The 15,943-nt window shown below is 29.6% G+C and overlaps 1 protein-coding gene across 1 annotated transcript; it reads right to left on the reverse strand.

The window, feature by feature from the left end:
* LOC107642371 (26S proteasome non-ATPase regulatory subunit 13 homolog B) lies at positions 1-5,938 on the reverse strand. The gene is made up of 6 exons (XM_016345703.3): positions 5,591-5,938; positions 3,726-4,172; positions 2,568-2,648; positions 2,220-2,416; positions 2,014-2,113; positions 1-527 (listed from the first exon to the last, which is right to left on the reverse strand). The coding sequence occupies exons 1-6, from the start codon at positions 5,738-5,740 to the stop codon at positions 342-344; spliced, it is 1,161 nt and encodes a 386-aa protein (XP_016201189.1). The 5' UTR covers positions 5,741-5,938; the 3' UTR covers positions 1-341.
* Positions 5,939-15,943: the final 10,005 nt, after the last annotated feature.

A 15,943-nucleotide genomic window follows, 5' to 3' on the forward strand; every position in this document is an offset into this window, starting at 1 on the left:
TCGGCAGAAAAAGGAACTTGTGAAAGTGAATTAAAATGGCCGTATCTAATAAAAATTCCAGGTACATAGTAGTATCATCACTCTAAAGCATAAAAATAGCCTGCTTCCAACTGAATCCGATGTGTCTATGCATGAAACCATAGAACCAACAATTTCTAAGTGGAGTACAAGGGTCTGTTCTCTCCAGCATTCATTCAAAAGCAGCAGATAAAACCAAATGAAGCACATATACTCGGCTATAATTCCCATGTGAGTTGGAAGTCTCTCGTTTTGTCCCCTCACCATGTCTTCCCTTTAACTTAAGAAATTCTTACAATTGGCAGAAAACAAGCAAAGAAAAATCACGATCCAATTAAGTCAGGTGTTTCTGCCTCGATGGACAACAATGCAGTGTGTACTTTCCCCGTCCAACTGTCCAGTCGATCACGTAAGGATTTGATCTGTTGAATACCCAGAACCCTTGGTTGCACCCAGGAAACATGAACTGTGCCATCAACTTGATCAATTATACCCTCAATTAGATGAACCTGCAATAAATATTTTTTTCCCAGCATCATAAGCATTGCAAACAAAAGCACTTCAAAATTTGAACTGTTGCCTGACCTACGTATGAATATATAAAGGGGAAGAAAAAGAAGAAAAATCCAGTTAAGGAACAAAGCATGGACAAATAACAGTCCTGTGGAACCAGAGCACAATCCATAGTTTTTTTTCCCGATCGGTGTTTACAGAATCTCAACCCCGGAGGGGAGAAAAGCACTCGGTGCTTACAAGAAAATTAACAAACGACAAACTTCAACAACTTATGAAGAAACTGATAACCAAGACAAAAGATAACAGACACACATGAAAAGACAACCAAAACAAAACATTAGACAAAGCACCCCTCATATCTCCTTTTCTTGATAAATCAAACACCCTCGACCCCCATCTGAGAGACAAAGATATAAACATGGATCAACCAAAAAGACGCAGAAAAACCAAAGGACACAACAGAGACCTATACGCCTTAAATGCAAACATTATCAATAAAGGAGCATAATACTTTTTTCAGACCTACAGCCAATTGCCACATCACATTCTTGAATTCAATCAGCAGACAGCATATAGTTTGTGCAAGATAATGCCCGCTTCCATAGAAGAATAAGGTAAACGAAAGAACAAAGGAAAAAGAAAGTGAAAATAATAAAATTCCAAAATGAAATTACCCTCTCAAGTATGATCTAGGACAATCTCAGCAATTCCTATAAGATAAGGATCCTCTCATTCAAAATGTACAAAAAACTTGTCAAGTTCACCTATCTAGCATTGATTGTACATCTTTTTAACTTCTTATTTTCTAGAATAATCAAAACAATCACAAAATGTGAGTCGCATGAGAACGTCATGTTCATTTTAAAAATGAAGGTATATTCCATTCCAATTTCCTGCTCGAGTTTCCAACATAGATAACTAAACAGTTCCTTCCATTCAAAAACCAGAAAGTTATAGAACTAATTTTAATTTCGAAACAATAGTGTGTCAAAGACGACAACTTACACTTTGACCAGCTACATAGGTATAGCAGACAGCAATACAAGCCCTTTACATATGTATGCCTCAAATTAAATCGAGCATCAAGAGCACTTTTGAAAATGTTTAAGCAGCCAAGTCACGCAAGTCACTCCAAGAGTTCAAGTGACAACATTAGACACAAGGTTTACAAAGTAAATAACAACACAACACAATTCTTCTAGCGACACGACATCAACTCGGCTAAAATATTGACATTATGGTTAAATGTCACTTAAACAAGTACTACAATATAATACAAACCAACCGGTAGCTACTGAAAATAGGGTAATCAGGAAAGTTCATAAAAAATTTTAATTAAACAGGAAAAAAAATTTGAGTTAATTACATTCACCCACATAAATAAGTTGAAACAGTGCTAAATTGTATAGTTGTGAAGAAAACAATATAAACTTCTATTTTATTTCATTTTATTTTTCTAGAGCTTTTGATAGAACTTACAGATAGGCTCTTCATTAGGAGATGCTCCACATCCTCTATAGAAAGTCTAGTACGATCTGCAATGACACTCAAGGGTATAGTTCGATCTTCTGAAGGCCGACTGCAAATGAACAGAACCCGTGTGAGTTGGCACTGGGAATAAAATAAATAGTTTTCACGTTCATCTACACAAAGTGAAAATCATGAAAATCTGAACACATTTGTACCTGAAAATGATCTCCATCAAGCAGAGAATGTTAATCTTTTCCAACAATTTCTGCTCATTTTGAACTAGTGCCGGTTGAGCCCTTAGAGCAGCACTATGCACCCGGCATAATTCTTGATATCGAACTAAATCACCAGAATTGAATGCCTGCAGAATATAATAAAGCCATTCTACCTTTGTCCCAAGAAGGCTCTTAATCTGTGAAAGATATCAGAGATATTATCAACAAACACTACAACAAAAAAGATACAGTAAAGAAATTGAGAGAGAGAGAGAGAGAGAGAGAGAGAGAGAGAGGAAGAGGGGGGGGGGGGGGAAGAAAAAGGCATTCCTAGATGTAAATACTTACAATAGGATGAGCAAGCAGTTCTCCAAAGTTGTATATGTTATCCCCAAGCAGAGCAGAGAGGGACAAATCAAACGCCAAATCCTATCAAATGACAAAAGAATACATTACTTGTAACATTTGCATATAAATATATAACAGACCAAGATGACATAACAACCATAAAAATTCCGTAAAGAAGACATCTGTTGAAATGAATTTATAAGAACCAGATTCAGTTCCAGTATACCAAAACTCAAAAGGATCAACATATCTTCAAATACAAAATACATCCATATTTATTTTGCTAGAGGAAGACTTTAAAGTGTGGTGATGAACTAGTATTAAAATAAAATAAAATAAAATAAAATAAAATAAAAAGCCCTAGTCTTCCTATCATATGATGCATGAAGCACAGCAAGATCTAAGCAGCATAACTTAAACTAAATTACACTAGGACAACTCTTCCAATGTAAATCTTGCCAACTTCATAAGTCAACGTAAAGAACCCAGTCCTACTAAAGACATTTAAAAGAGAATGTTCACCTCAAATAGCTCAGTTGCCATGGGATTCATTCTCATGTCATAAACCATAAACCCTACAGTTAGATGCGTGCAGCGAACTACAATTGTGAGTCAGAGTCACTCTTCCCATTGTAATTTTAATATTTTATCAAATAGATTTCCCCAAGAAGTATGTCTACACTTGAAGAAGATTTCAATTCTTAAAAAGCAAAACTAAAAATCTAAAGACAAAAAGTAACATCATTTTCTCACGGTAGAACCTTTTAATTCTTCAATCAACTACACATTGTACGAGATAAGCAACATCGGAAACAAAAATAGTTCATGACATCCCATAAAAAGATGATTAACAAAACATTAAATTAATAATTAATATTAACTATTAATATACATTTTGTTATAGCAAGTATAATTCTTTAATGCTGCATGCATTAATTTTCAGAGCTTTGGAAAGGAAATGTATTTAACAGTCAAAAAAGAAAAGTTTCAGATCTACTTGACTAGTTCTGATCTACTGTTTGCAACCAAACTCTTAAAAATCATACTGAAAGTCATAAGCAAAAGCAACACTAACAGAAAAAATTGTAATGAACCAACTATAACTTGAGACAAATAAATAAATTAATTAACAAACATTTGAAAATTCTCATGACGTACCAGCTTGAATGAATCTGAGAGAGATTCAACTGATGTGTATGCCAAATAGAGAAGAGCACTTTTGTAGAACTCAGCAAACTCCTGACGCGATTTGTGGTACTGGGATGACACCCAGTAATAGCTAGCATATACAGATGGATCAATGTCTGTCATGCTATCAAGTGTACTCTTTCCATCTTCCAGAAGTTTCTTGCATTCCTTTTGGTCACCTTGCTCAAGCTTAATTATGGCAATTCGCATCTTAATGTAAAGAATAGGTTCTTCAATGCGTTGCTCTCTAGTAGCTTGAAGCTTCTCAATGACTCCATCAAGATAACCAACAGCAGCTTCTTTCTCAGAATACTGCCGGGAAACTATCACAGCAAAATGTGCAAGCTTGAGAAGGTTGATTTTGGTCTCAAAGTCTGTGATGAAATTGTTATACAACTGTATAAGAGCATCACCAGCCTGAAGAGACAGTAAGAATAATGAGTAAAATAAATAAACCTAAGAACTAAGAAGAACATGCACCGTTTAGCTTGCCTTCTTTCACACGCAGACAGTAGTCACCAGAATTTTTATTAGAAAAAGAAGGAAACACCGCAAACAAAATCACACAACATAATGGATGACATTAAGTAGGCAGTCGGCACACAGAAGTATAAGTACATCAATGATCGATGTAAAGTAAATATAAATTTAGCTCTTTCCAAGGTTGACAGTCTTGGATCTTGATAGTTGAAAACAATGTCAGTTGACAATTTGGAAGGAATGATTCGATTTCACAAATCGAGATTCATATATCAAATAGCAACAAAGCATTCAGGTGTTTGCAAAAATCAGACTGAATGTTGATCAACGATGTTTAAGAAGGCATTCTTGGTGGTTAGTGCAATGCACCAATGTTGAACTGCCCAATCAAGCTGATTTTATCCAAGAAGTAAAGAATGTGATCGGATGAGCTAGGACTACTTAAGGACTTAGGATTTGTGGATCCTCACTTTAAATAAAATACCCATAAAATGGGGAATATTCCATGAACATACCTCACTAAATAACTATCAAAAAGACACTGCTGATTGAATTAGTTGAACCTTGTATCAGAATTTCACAATGCTGATCTTATTAAGTTGAACATCTATATTGCTCTGTATCTATAAGTTCCATCATATGACACTACACTCTGATCCTAAAGGCTTTAACATATTAGTCACATCTTCCTAAGAGGGTAGGTACTTAGGCTACCATACAATCTCAACCTCCACATGACAATAAACCAGGCTTCTGCGCAATTAAGAAGAAGCAAGACTTAAATATGTTAAATGACAGGGGGAAAAAAAAAGCAAACCAGCCAATAATAAGCTTCATTCACAAAACCTGGGATTTTACAGGTTCCTAAAAGGAAACAAATAGCTGCAAAAAAAAGCCCCAAATAAGAAAGTCTAAAACCCCAGTTCAACCCTAATTCGCCAAATCCCACCAATCGAAGACTTCAATTTCGCAACAATCCCTGCCCCTTCCCGCAGAAGGGAAACACCACCATACCCTACCCAACCATGCTCAGATCCAAATCGAAATAAGAACGCCAAAAACCAAGGCAGTCCCAAAGGGGGAACAAAAAAACACTATATGCCACACTTCCAACCAGAACAACTCACCCAAACCAAAGCAAAAGAAAGAAACCCTATCGCCAGTACAGCAGTTAGCTCCTCCACTTAAGCTCCAAAATCAAGTCCAGAGCAACACGAAAGAACCAAAAACCATAATATAAAATACATATATTTAAAAAAAGAAACCCTAATCCGAAGAAAAGAACAGAAACACAGGGGAAAGTAGGGCATGACACGGAAGCTCAAAATTCAGAAATTTCGAGTTGAGAGGGGAACCTGGAAAGCGGCGAGGGCAACGAACTGCTCGAGCTTAAGAGTAAGCTGGTGCCAGAGCTTCTTCTGATACAGATCTGCGAGGGAATTGTACCAATCAGAGAGCTCAGGATGCGCGTTCCTCAGCGATTCCAAGTATTGAAGTGCAGCCATCGCGATTCACACCCGATTCCCAAACCCAACAACACGCACCACCAAACTTGAGCTTCCTTCGCTCTTCCTTTCCTATTTATACCTCCCACTTTTTTTTAAAAATCTTGAATTAACCTTTCTTTCTTTTTCGTCACTCCAGTCATTTTTTTTTTCTTTTTTCTAGCATTTATTTATATTTATTTTATTCTTCTTGTGCTCAAAGAAATGAATCACTTTTTTAGTTTTTTATTATTATTTATTGCTTATTGGTCTGGAAAAACTAAAAATGCACAAACCTTTGGGCTTCGGGTTACGGAGATTTCGATGCAAGGTTGGACTCTACTGAAATTATTAATTGGGCCTTTGTAAGAATAAGGCCCAAATGTTTTAGCCCATTTATTTGTCTTTTTCTGGCAACAGAACTCCTATATTCAGTTTATTCCCAATAAAAAAAATTTTTATTAATTAAGTTAGATTTATCTAGTAGTTAACTCACTAATTTACTTAAATAAGTATTAAAAATTTTAATTTTATCTTTTTATTTTGTGTATACAATAATCTGTTGGCCAAAACAAACTCTTTAATAAAACTCTGATTCGTGACAAATTAATAGATTGCTACTTGGACAAAGCATATTCGAACCCAACATGTTTAATTTTGGTGGCAACTTTTGCACGTGGTTATTTTCGTCTGAGAGAGATTTTTTTGTTAAAAATTTTTGTCGTCTTTTTCCACAACTTAAATTTATGAAGGCCATGGTTTGTCACGTGGAATTTATTTAGGTCTTTTTTTCTTGGTTAAGAAAAGTCAATTTGAATTTTCTTTTTCTGCTAAATAGAAGAAGGGAAAATGATCTTTATGCCTCATTAACAAAAGATAACACGTGGAAGAGCCTTCACAAATTAAACAATCTGTTTTAAAATGTTAATTTCTCAACTACTATATATCCATAGAGTTTAATTTTTTTGATAAGTTAGAATTTATACAAGAGCTTTAGCTTTTGATTCATTGTACTGTGTTTCTCACCACTTTTTCTTCTTCTTTCTTGTTTTCTTGTGTGAGAAAGAAAAACTAATCAAACATAACTTTTTCTTTTCTTTACCTTAGGCATCAATGCATCATGCACCCCACCTTTAAGGTGAAAATCCCTTCCCTCCTTTTTACTCATACTCTCCCAGAAGTTAATAAACGAACTAATTATGTAGTCATATTTAGAGCACATAATAATCATCAAAGGTTGTTTATTATGTTTATTATAATTTTAATAGTAACTAAATTCTTCTTTTTTTTATTATTAGTAATGAGTTCAAGCTTTAAGAATGGAAAAATATGTTATTATAAAATAACCACAATTTCTCATATTATATTAATTAAATTTTAATCACATTCGTCAGGTTAAATTCAAGTAGCTAAATTCTTAATAATAAGATCTAAATATTAGTAGTTCTAATGAAATAAGAAAATAATCTTAATACCAATTATAAATATTAAAAAATTGTTATCATAGGCGACAATAATTTTAGGAAAATAAAGATTAATTATTCTTCTTATGCGCCTTAAAAGCTAATAAGATTAAAATGGTGGGTTTTTTTTTTCACACTAATTCTCCATGTAGTTCAAAGATTAATCTGTTGTCGCAGTAATGAATTCCATTTAAAAATTTATCGTTAATTAATAGGTATATAAATTTCAATATCACAGCAGAAGAATTCTTAACCTGCTGAATCAGGAGATACAGTAAAAAATCAAATAAAAAAAAAGTTTAAATGGTGGTGGATTAGGTATCATGTGATGATAATATACAATATATAAAATAAACAGCAAAATTTTCCATCATTCATGATTCGTTACTTGCCCACCATTCAAGATAAGGGTGTCATAGGTATATAAATTTCACATTAATTTTTTTTATAGTATCTTCCGTCTCGATAGATTAAAAATTAATTTATTATATATTAAATTTTTGTTTAAAATTTTATTATTGGTCAATAAATTATTACATGGCAAAAGTAGAATTCGAACTTATGATATTTTGGTTGAGAGGATTATCTAACCAGGCAAATTTAACCATGATCACAAAAAGAAACATTATTAATAGGGTCATTCTGACTTTGGACAACATAATAAGTGGCAATTACTATGGCCACCAACGAAACCAACCCGCTCTACAACATTTCAATTGATCCATCCAAATTCATCCACAAATAATGTACATTTTTTATATAATTTATATATATATAATAGAAAATGGATATCATAAACAAATATATATCATATAAAGAAAGACTTTAAACTTTAGTTTCCACTCCCCACTCAACACTACCAAATATTATGTGCCCCTCTCTTCACTTATTTTAAATGAAAATTATATTGGCCTTTTTCTTTTTCAAGAGACATTTAATTCTTAGTGTTAAATTTTTTAAAATACAAAAATAATTAGACATATTATGATTTGAATCTTAAGGGAAATTACTATGTACTCTTAGAAATCTATAGAAAAGTGTCATATTGAATTATTACACCTGAACATAAAATATATAAGATAGAGATTTTCATGGTAAGAAATAAAAAGAGAAAACATTACTCTAGTCCTATAGATACTATAAATGTTAAATATTATGAGTTAAAAGTGAATATTGAAAAATTGCATAAATTTCATTAAAATATTTAAATAAATAGTAATTAGCATTTAGCCATGTGAACTTCCATAACTAAGATGGATGAGGATGAAAATTCTTTAAAGTGTGAGAAAGTTGGTAGTGTGAGAAAATAAGAATTTAATTATTTTATAATTAAGATAATAAGACTTGCAGATAATAGAAGTTACAAATTAATGATGATTATTTTACTTTATTATTTTACAATTCAAAATGGGTCATTGGGTCTATTACATATATACCAAAAATTAGGAGGGGATTTGGTCTATAAATTTTCTTTTCTAAAATATCCTTTGTTATATATACTTTATATAAAAATAATTAGGAGTACGGTCTTAATTTATTCTCTTAATTATTCTTCTAATTTTTTTTAAAAAATTGAATTTTGTATCTTTTGATGTTTAAAAAAAAAATTACACATTCAAATATTTAAATATAATTAGGAAGATGAATTAAAATTCTCAATCATTATTCAATAAAAAAATGTGATTTCTAAATCGTGAATACAAAGCTTTTTAATTTAAATTTAAAGGTATTTACATCTAGTCTAGATATATAATGAAAATTGAGAGAGAGATTAGTATACAAATTTTCTTTTTTAAAATATCCTTCATTGTATAAAATTTATTATAAAAAATATTTTGCTATTTTTAAGAAATGAACCAAAAATTTCTTAATATTCCATCCATAAAAAAAAAGATAGATTAAATACCATTTAAAATAATTTAAATCTTAAAAATTAAAATAACCTATAAAGTATGGACACTTCGCTGAGTTATCGTGTACATTTTGGCTGCTGTGTCCAACCGTGTATGTCTTAATAAAAAATAAAAAATTCTTCTTGGTACACATTTAGACACACCTAAATATCATCATGTGTTACTATGTCCAGTCTTATTTTTAACACATATTCTTGAAATAAATTTAGATATAATATATATTATTATTTATTAAAACAAAAAGATATTTTAAATACTTGATATAATTAAAATAAGACATTAAAAATAATTAAAAATTTAATTTATATTTTAATATCAATAAAATATCAAAATATCATTATAATTTATCTAAAAAAAATACTTTATATTTTATATGTATGTGCGTCTCCGTGTCTAATAAAATTTTAAAATTCGCATATTAATTTTTCTGTGTGGTGTCGTATACCGTGTCCGTGTCCGTGTCCATGGATATCACTCTCGCTTATTCCTTATATAATATTCCATATATGAATAAATGATAATATTTCTCTTCATGATGAAGGCTGGGCAACCCATATGATTTGAATGATTAACTTTTATGACTTCAAAAGAAAGCAAAGTAGTTACCCCTACAAAAAAAAAAAAAAAAAAAAAAAAAAAACCTCTATATTAAGTTATTAACCCCACTCCACAACACTACTATACTATACACACCACAAGACAAAGACCCAAAAAAAATGGTGAAACAAGTGAGTCACTCTCTATTACTCATCAAATGCTTTATTCTTTTCCTCCTTCTATTTGCAACTTCTTTGGTTTCACTTCACTCATCAACAGAACAGAAGAAGAAAGTTGTGTGGCATAGGAAGCCTTGGATGAACCATGGAAGCTCACGTGGCCCAAGGAAACACCTTGTGAACCCAACAACACTTTATGAGAATCCATTGCAGGCTCGTCAATTTCCTGTTTAGTTTTAATTTCTCTTCTTCATTCATAGTTTCATTTTCATACCCCATTTTCTAAGTTTTATAATTATTCCCAATAATTATGGAAACTTAATTATTATTAATTCTTCCTTTTTGTGTCACCTTGTATATCTGATGATGTATTTGTATTTTGATGATTTGGTTTGATATATAGATTTATGATGAAAATGGATCAATTATTGATCTTTTATGAGTGTATATCATACATAAAGCAAAATCAATTTGATTGTTATCTATGATAAGGAGGACTTGAATTTGGTCAAATTTTAGTTGCTTGGAATCTAAAAAGCTAGTGGGAATATCAGGTCAATGTTTCAATAATCACGTTGAAAATTCGTTGTAATTATTTTATGCCAAAAATAATGCACCACTCCTTTGTTATTTATAGTGTTATGTTTTAATATAATTGATGAGTTTTATCCACTCCTTAGATTTAATTAGTTTGTTATAGTTTTATTAAATTTGTAATTAAATTTTTATATATTTTTTAATTAAATTATTTTCATATAAAAAATGTTAATATTTTTTATAAAAAATATATGATAAAAAAATTAATTAAATTATTAATTATAGATACTTTTAATTTATAAAAAATATTCTATTAATTTTAATATTTTTTATACTAAGAATAACTTAATTATAAAATTAAAAACAGTATAAAAATTTAATTAAAAAATATAAAAATTTAATTATAAATTTAATAAAATTATAGAGACTAAAAAATTATTAAACTATTATTTTATTCCAAAAAATATTTAGATCAATGAAGTGAGTTGTATCCTAAGTAAAGAATTTAAAGATGTCACTTAATAGAATGGGAGATTCTATGTTTAATATAGTTGTTACTTGTTTTTAAGTGTTTTTTTTTTTTTAGATTTTTTATGGTAATCAATTGATATAAAAGAAGATATCTTCTTCTTCTTGAGTAATGGGATGTCAAGAACTCAAAAGCAGCATTCTTCCATTTATGCTTGATGGCAACGAGCAAGTGGTGGTTGGTGCAAAAAATAAGAAAAACAAAAATGATATGTATGGATAAAAAATCAACATTCAAGTTATTTATTATATATTTATATATATACATATTTTTTATATATATTTTAATATATATTTTATATTAAACTAAAATTACCCAAACTTTTTAAAATCAAATGTATTTTAGAAACATTTATTAACACCTTTTAAATTATGACACGTTACAAATGTATTAAACGACATATATGTATATAAATACTATGGAGAAAAAAGAGCAGGTAAATATGTTAGAGCAACCAAAAAAATATGGTGAAAATTTACGCTTTTTATTTTTAATATGGAGGAAGGTGTGGGGTGATACAGCGTTATGGAAAATAGGGGTGGGGTACTTTCCCTATATGTGGTGTCAGGGGGCTGAAATCGGATCGAAGGATTTAGAACAAGGAACTCGGATGGTCCGATTAGAAGGAATCTACAAAAAAATATTTTTTTAATAAAACTCAGAAGGTCCGTTTTGTTTAAAAAAAAAATCTAAAAACGGACTCCGTTTTCATTTAAAGGAAAAAAAAAACAAAAATAATAAACAGAGAGTCCGTTTTTAGTTAAAAAAAAAAAGGTAAACGGAGGGTCCGATTTGATTTTAAATTAAAAAAAAACAAAAGCTAATTGGACGGTTCGATTTGTGGTCAACGAATTTTTTAACAAATAAATCGGACAGTCCGATTTTTTCCTGTCCCACACCTGTATACACCATAACCAAGCACAACTCACACACTTCTCCAATACCAAAAAAATTAGCCGAAAATTTAGACGCACACGTGAAGTTAATAGTTGAGAACTATTAAATTATTTAAATAATTTAACTAAATTTTTATTTAACGGCTCACAGTTATCAATTTCACGTGAAGTTGACTACACTTGAATTTCTATTAAAGGAAAATTATAACGTACAGATATAAAGATAAAGATATTCCCTTTGGTTCGATGTAAAGATGACACTTGGATTTATGCTGATTATTAGGGGAGCAGCTTGCAGAGCTTTCTGAGCAGCTTGCAGAGCTTGTAGAGCTGATTTACAATGGCTCTATATTGTAGCTAAGCTGGTGAAAGTTAATTCCAGGTTTTTTTTTTTTTTGGTCGATAATTCCAGGTTAACATTAGAAATCTGTTGAAGGAATAACATGAATGGGCTTATCATTGTTGGGCCATTGTTTCATTCTTAAAATATTAAGCGGAGACCAATTATAATTACCAAAAAAAAGAGGAGACCAATTATTATAAATTTATAATATTGGTGTTAAACTAATGAAATTGATGTGCAATAAGTAAACTGATGAGGAAGCATGAATGTAGTTTATTCCTCTTATTTGTAACGTTTTTAAATTCAAAATAACACATTACCATAAAATTTGATCTTTTTAATTTGGAATTTAGATACGGTTGAACTTGGTTATTAGGAACAACTAATTTTTTTTTTTTGTATCTTGCACGGAAAAATTAAATTAAATTTAAATTATAAATATTATTTAGTATTACTATAAATTATATATATAATTATTAAAATAGTAATCCTTTATGATTTACAATATTTATTTTTACAAATTTTTTGTCATCTCTATTTATAATTTGACTTATTTTAATTCTCCAAAATTATTACAAATTTAGCTATTAAAATTTTGAGTTACAAAAAATATTTAATTTTAATTTGATTTTTATATTCACAATATAATAGATTATTCCATATAACTCATTATTTTGAGAAAATTATTTTTTTTTAATTTTTGAAAAATATTTTTATATTTAATTTCTCATAATAAAAATTATAAATATATTTAGTTACTTTAAATTAAAATTTAATTTTAGTCTTTATCTACCACATTTATTAAAATTATATCTTTTATGCTTTATTTTAAATTTTTATTCTACCCATAATATAATACACGGTAGTAAATCTAAGAAGGATAAATTGGCATATTAATAACTCCTGTGTGTGTAAAATTTTTAATTAAAGTGAAATGATAATATACTTTGCAACAAAAAAAAATTAAAGTAACTATAAATTTTGTACCAAAAATAAAGTCAGATGTCAAAGAAGTGAGACGAGGACAGGGTGAGAGTAGAGATGCCTACAAGTACTTCGTCCCTGAACCCTGACCTTTTCTCTGTCCTCGTCTTCAATTTCTACTGTAAAGAAATATTTACTCTCATTTTTGTTCTCTTACATTTTTCACAATTCATATAAGATTCTATTATCTATCTTGATAATTTTCTATAAAAATTTTAATAAAATTAAAAAAAATAAAAATAAAAAATCATAAAATATTAACTTATGAATACACCTTATTCAAAATTATAAATTTAATAAAATTTAATATCATATTTTAAAAAATAAAATAACACACCATAAAATTACTAAAATATATATATGAGAGATAAAATTATTAAAATATTCATAATAACCTAAAATTTTGAGAAATTTGAAGATTATGGAGAACAAAGCGGAGATTCTACTCAGGTCTTCACAGTGGTCTCTGAAAAATTTCATTCTCCATCCTTGCCTCAGCATAAAATACCTTTAAAATGAAACTACATCAATTTTCTCATTAGTTATAATTAATTTAAGATTTAGTGTGATATATGTATTAATTAAATTAATTAGCTGTATAATTTAGGATAAAACACACAATTAAACTAAACCCAACTCAATATTACACAATTCACCCAAATAAAAAAACATTATATGAATCTCCCCAATCACCTCTTTATATAAATCGAATGAGTCAAACTAGATTTTGATCTCTATATAAATCTAATCACCCTAACTCGATTTATGCATGCATGCATGCTGTCCTAGTAAATCTAATCACCCTATTTCGATTTATGCATGCATGCTGTCCTAGTAAATCAAAACAGAGTGATTAAATTTATTAGAACAGCATGCATGCTTGCATAAATCGAAACAGGGTGATTAGATTTACATAGCGAGATAATTTATTTATTATAATTGATTTGATTTAAATTATTTGTTATAATTAATTGATTGATATAAATTATAATAAATTGTGTAATATTCAAATATCTAATCAAATTAATTAGTTAATATAATTAATTCATCATAATGAATTATATTATTTAATGAAATAAAAAAATAAATTAAAAAATATTTTTAGAAGCATGCTATATCAATTTTATTATTAAGTGTAAAAATTTAATTTTTATATAATAAAATAAAAAATATTTTTAGCCCTTCTATTAACTAGTGTTGTAAATTTTTTTCCTCATTTTTCCCTTTTCATTGTATTTCGGTGGAAATAATAAAAACATAGAAACTCTTCTTTATTTTCCCCACAAAAAAAATTCACCAATAATAACCAGAAAATTCCTTCTCCAATATTTTCTCCCTTGGCTCACCCTTGTATAACCATTAGTCCATTACAAAGTTTCCAATTCCATTAGCATTTGTCAACATCTAACCCATATTTCATAACAAGGTTTTTGGGCTTTTGACAGTTTACAAAATTTGGTAAAATAAACATTATAAATACAGTGAAGTCCAAATTCCTCTTTGAAAATTCATGTCCCAAAATTCTCACTAATATGACCAAAAACAAAAAAGTTGCCAAGAATGAAACTCAAAGTGATGTACATACAATCTCTGATACCTCTCTGCTCTGACCGATTGTGCTCCGCATCCAGGTTGTCTGCCGTGTTGGCTCCTCCATTAAGAAACACGAGCCAAAAAGAAGGAAATCCAAATGCCTTATTATCGGCTACAGTGGAGGGAATATAATTTCAATTGGGGTTAGAGTAGGTAGTGGGCTACGGGATCACTGTTTATGGGTTTGGGTTTGGTTTGGTTGGTTCTTTAAAACCAAACACGTCCAAAAAAAAAAAAAAAAAAGTGATGTACATACTGTTATAGAATCAACACGGCTTGTTAGGCTCTTCAAAGCCGCTTGAACTAACTAAAATCTAACACATTGTCCCCTTTATAGACTACGTGTTTGTCAAACAATCTATAATTTAAAATATCTGTAAATCTGTACAGATTTACATCTGTACCATAGAGCGACCCTCTATTAAAATATATATATATGGTTTAGTTTACAGCCGTGCAAGGCAAGTCATAAACACGTGGCAAAAAAGCAGATAACTAACAAACTATAAAGTAATGTGGCACGATCACTGCATTCAAAAAAGATATTACTTATGTTCTCAGCCAACTTGTGCTAATAAACTAACTCAATCCTACAACCATAAGAAACTACTATAAGAAAAAATAATTTAATTTGATATATTGTACTGTGTAAAATAATTTTACACATATATCTATTTATATAACATTACATCAATAAAAATAACTACTTATGATATTAACTACATGAATGATTATCCAAACGAGACAACTGTATAAAACATTTACACTATTAGTACATCAAAATTAAACTAAAAAACAAAAGGGAAAAAAAGATTTTAGAATCAGATGCTTCGAATTGAAAGTGATATATTTAACTAAACAATCCAACTTCACCAATAATGCCTCTGACATATTAAAATGACACCCCAATGATAGTCTATTAAATAAGATTTGTTGGCTAAAATATCACAATTGAAAATTCTTTTCAAGTAGCTATCAAGAAAACAACCCTTACTGTAAAAGACAAAAAGAAAAAAAATTCAAAATAATGGTAACAAGTTTGACCAAACACAAGCATAGAGCTCAAATGCTCAATCAGAATCATGACTTAATGCATTTTATTTTTCAAGCTATAAAGTGCAGCCTAGAGGAACCAGATTCTACTCTTCTTCAAGAGTAGACATTATAGGAGATCATAAATAAGTTCAATGTTAACTACACAGAAATTAAGAGATTATGACCAAAACAATTGAGTATGCATATAAAGCATG

This window comes from Arachis ipaensis, chromosome B5, assembly GCF_059453495.1.
Source record: "Arachis ipaensis isolate K30076 ecotype BB chromosome B5, ASM5945349v1, whole genome shotgun sequence".
Lineage (NCBI taxonomy): Eukaryota > Viridiplantae > Streptophyta > Magnoliopsida > Fabales > Fabaceae > Arachis > Arachis ipaensis.

Excerpts from the sequence above, each read along its gene's own strand:
- LOC107642371 (XM_016345703.3), bottom strand. The coding sequence starts at position 5,740 with ATGGCTGCACTTCAATACTTGGAATCGCTGAGGAACGCGCATCCTGAG. Across the intron at positions 4,173-5,590 it reads TTGCCCTCGCCGCTTTCCAG|GCTGGTGATGCTCTTATACA; the intron begins GTTCCCCTCTCA and ends CTGTCTCTTCAG. Across the intron at positions 2,417-2,567 it reads AACTGCTTGCTCATCCTATT|ATTAAGAGCCTTCTTGGGAC; the intron begins GTAAGTATTTAC and ends TATCTTTCACAG.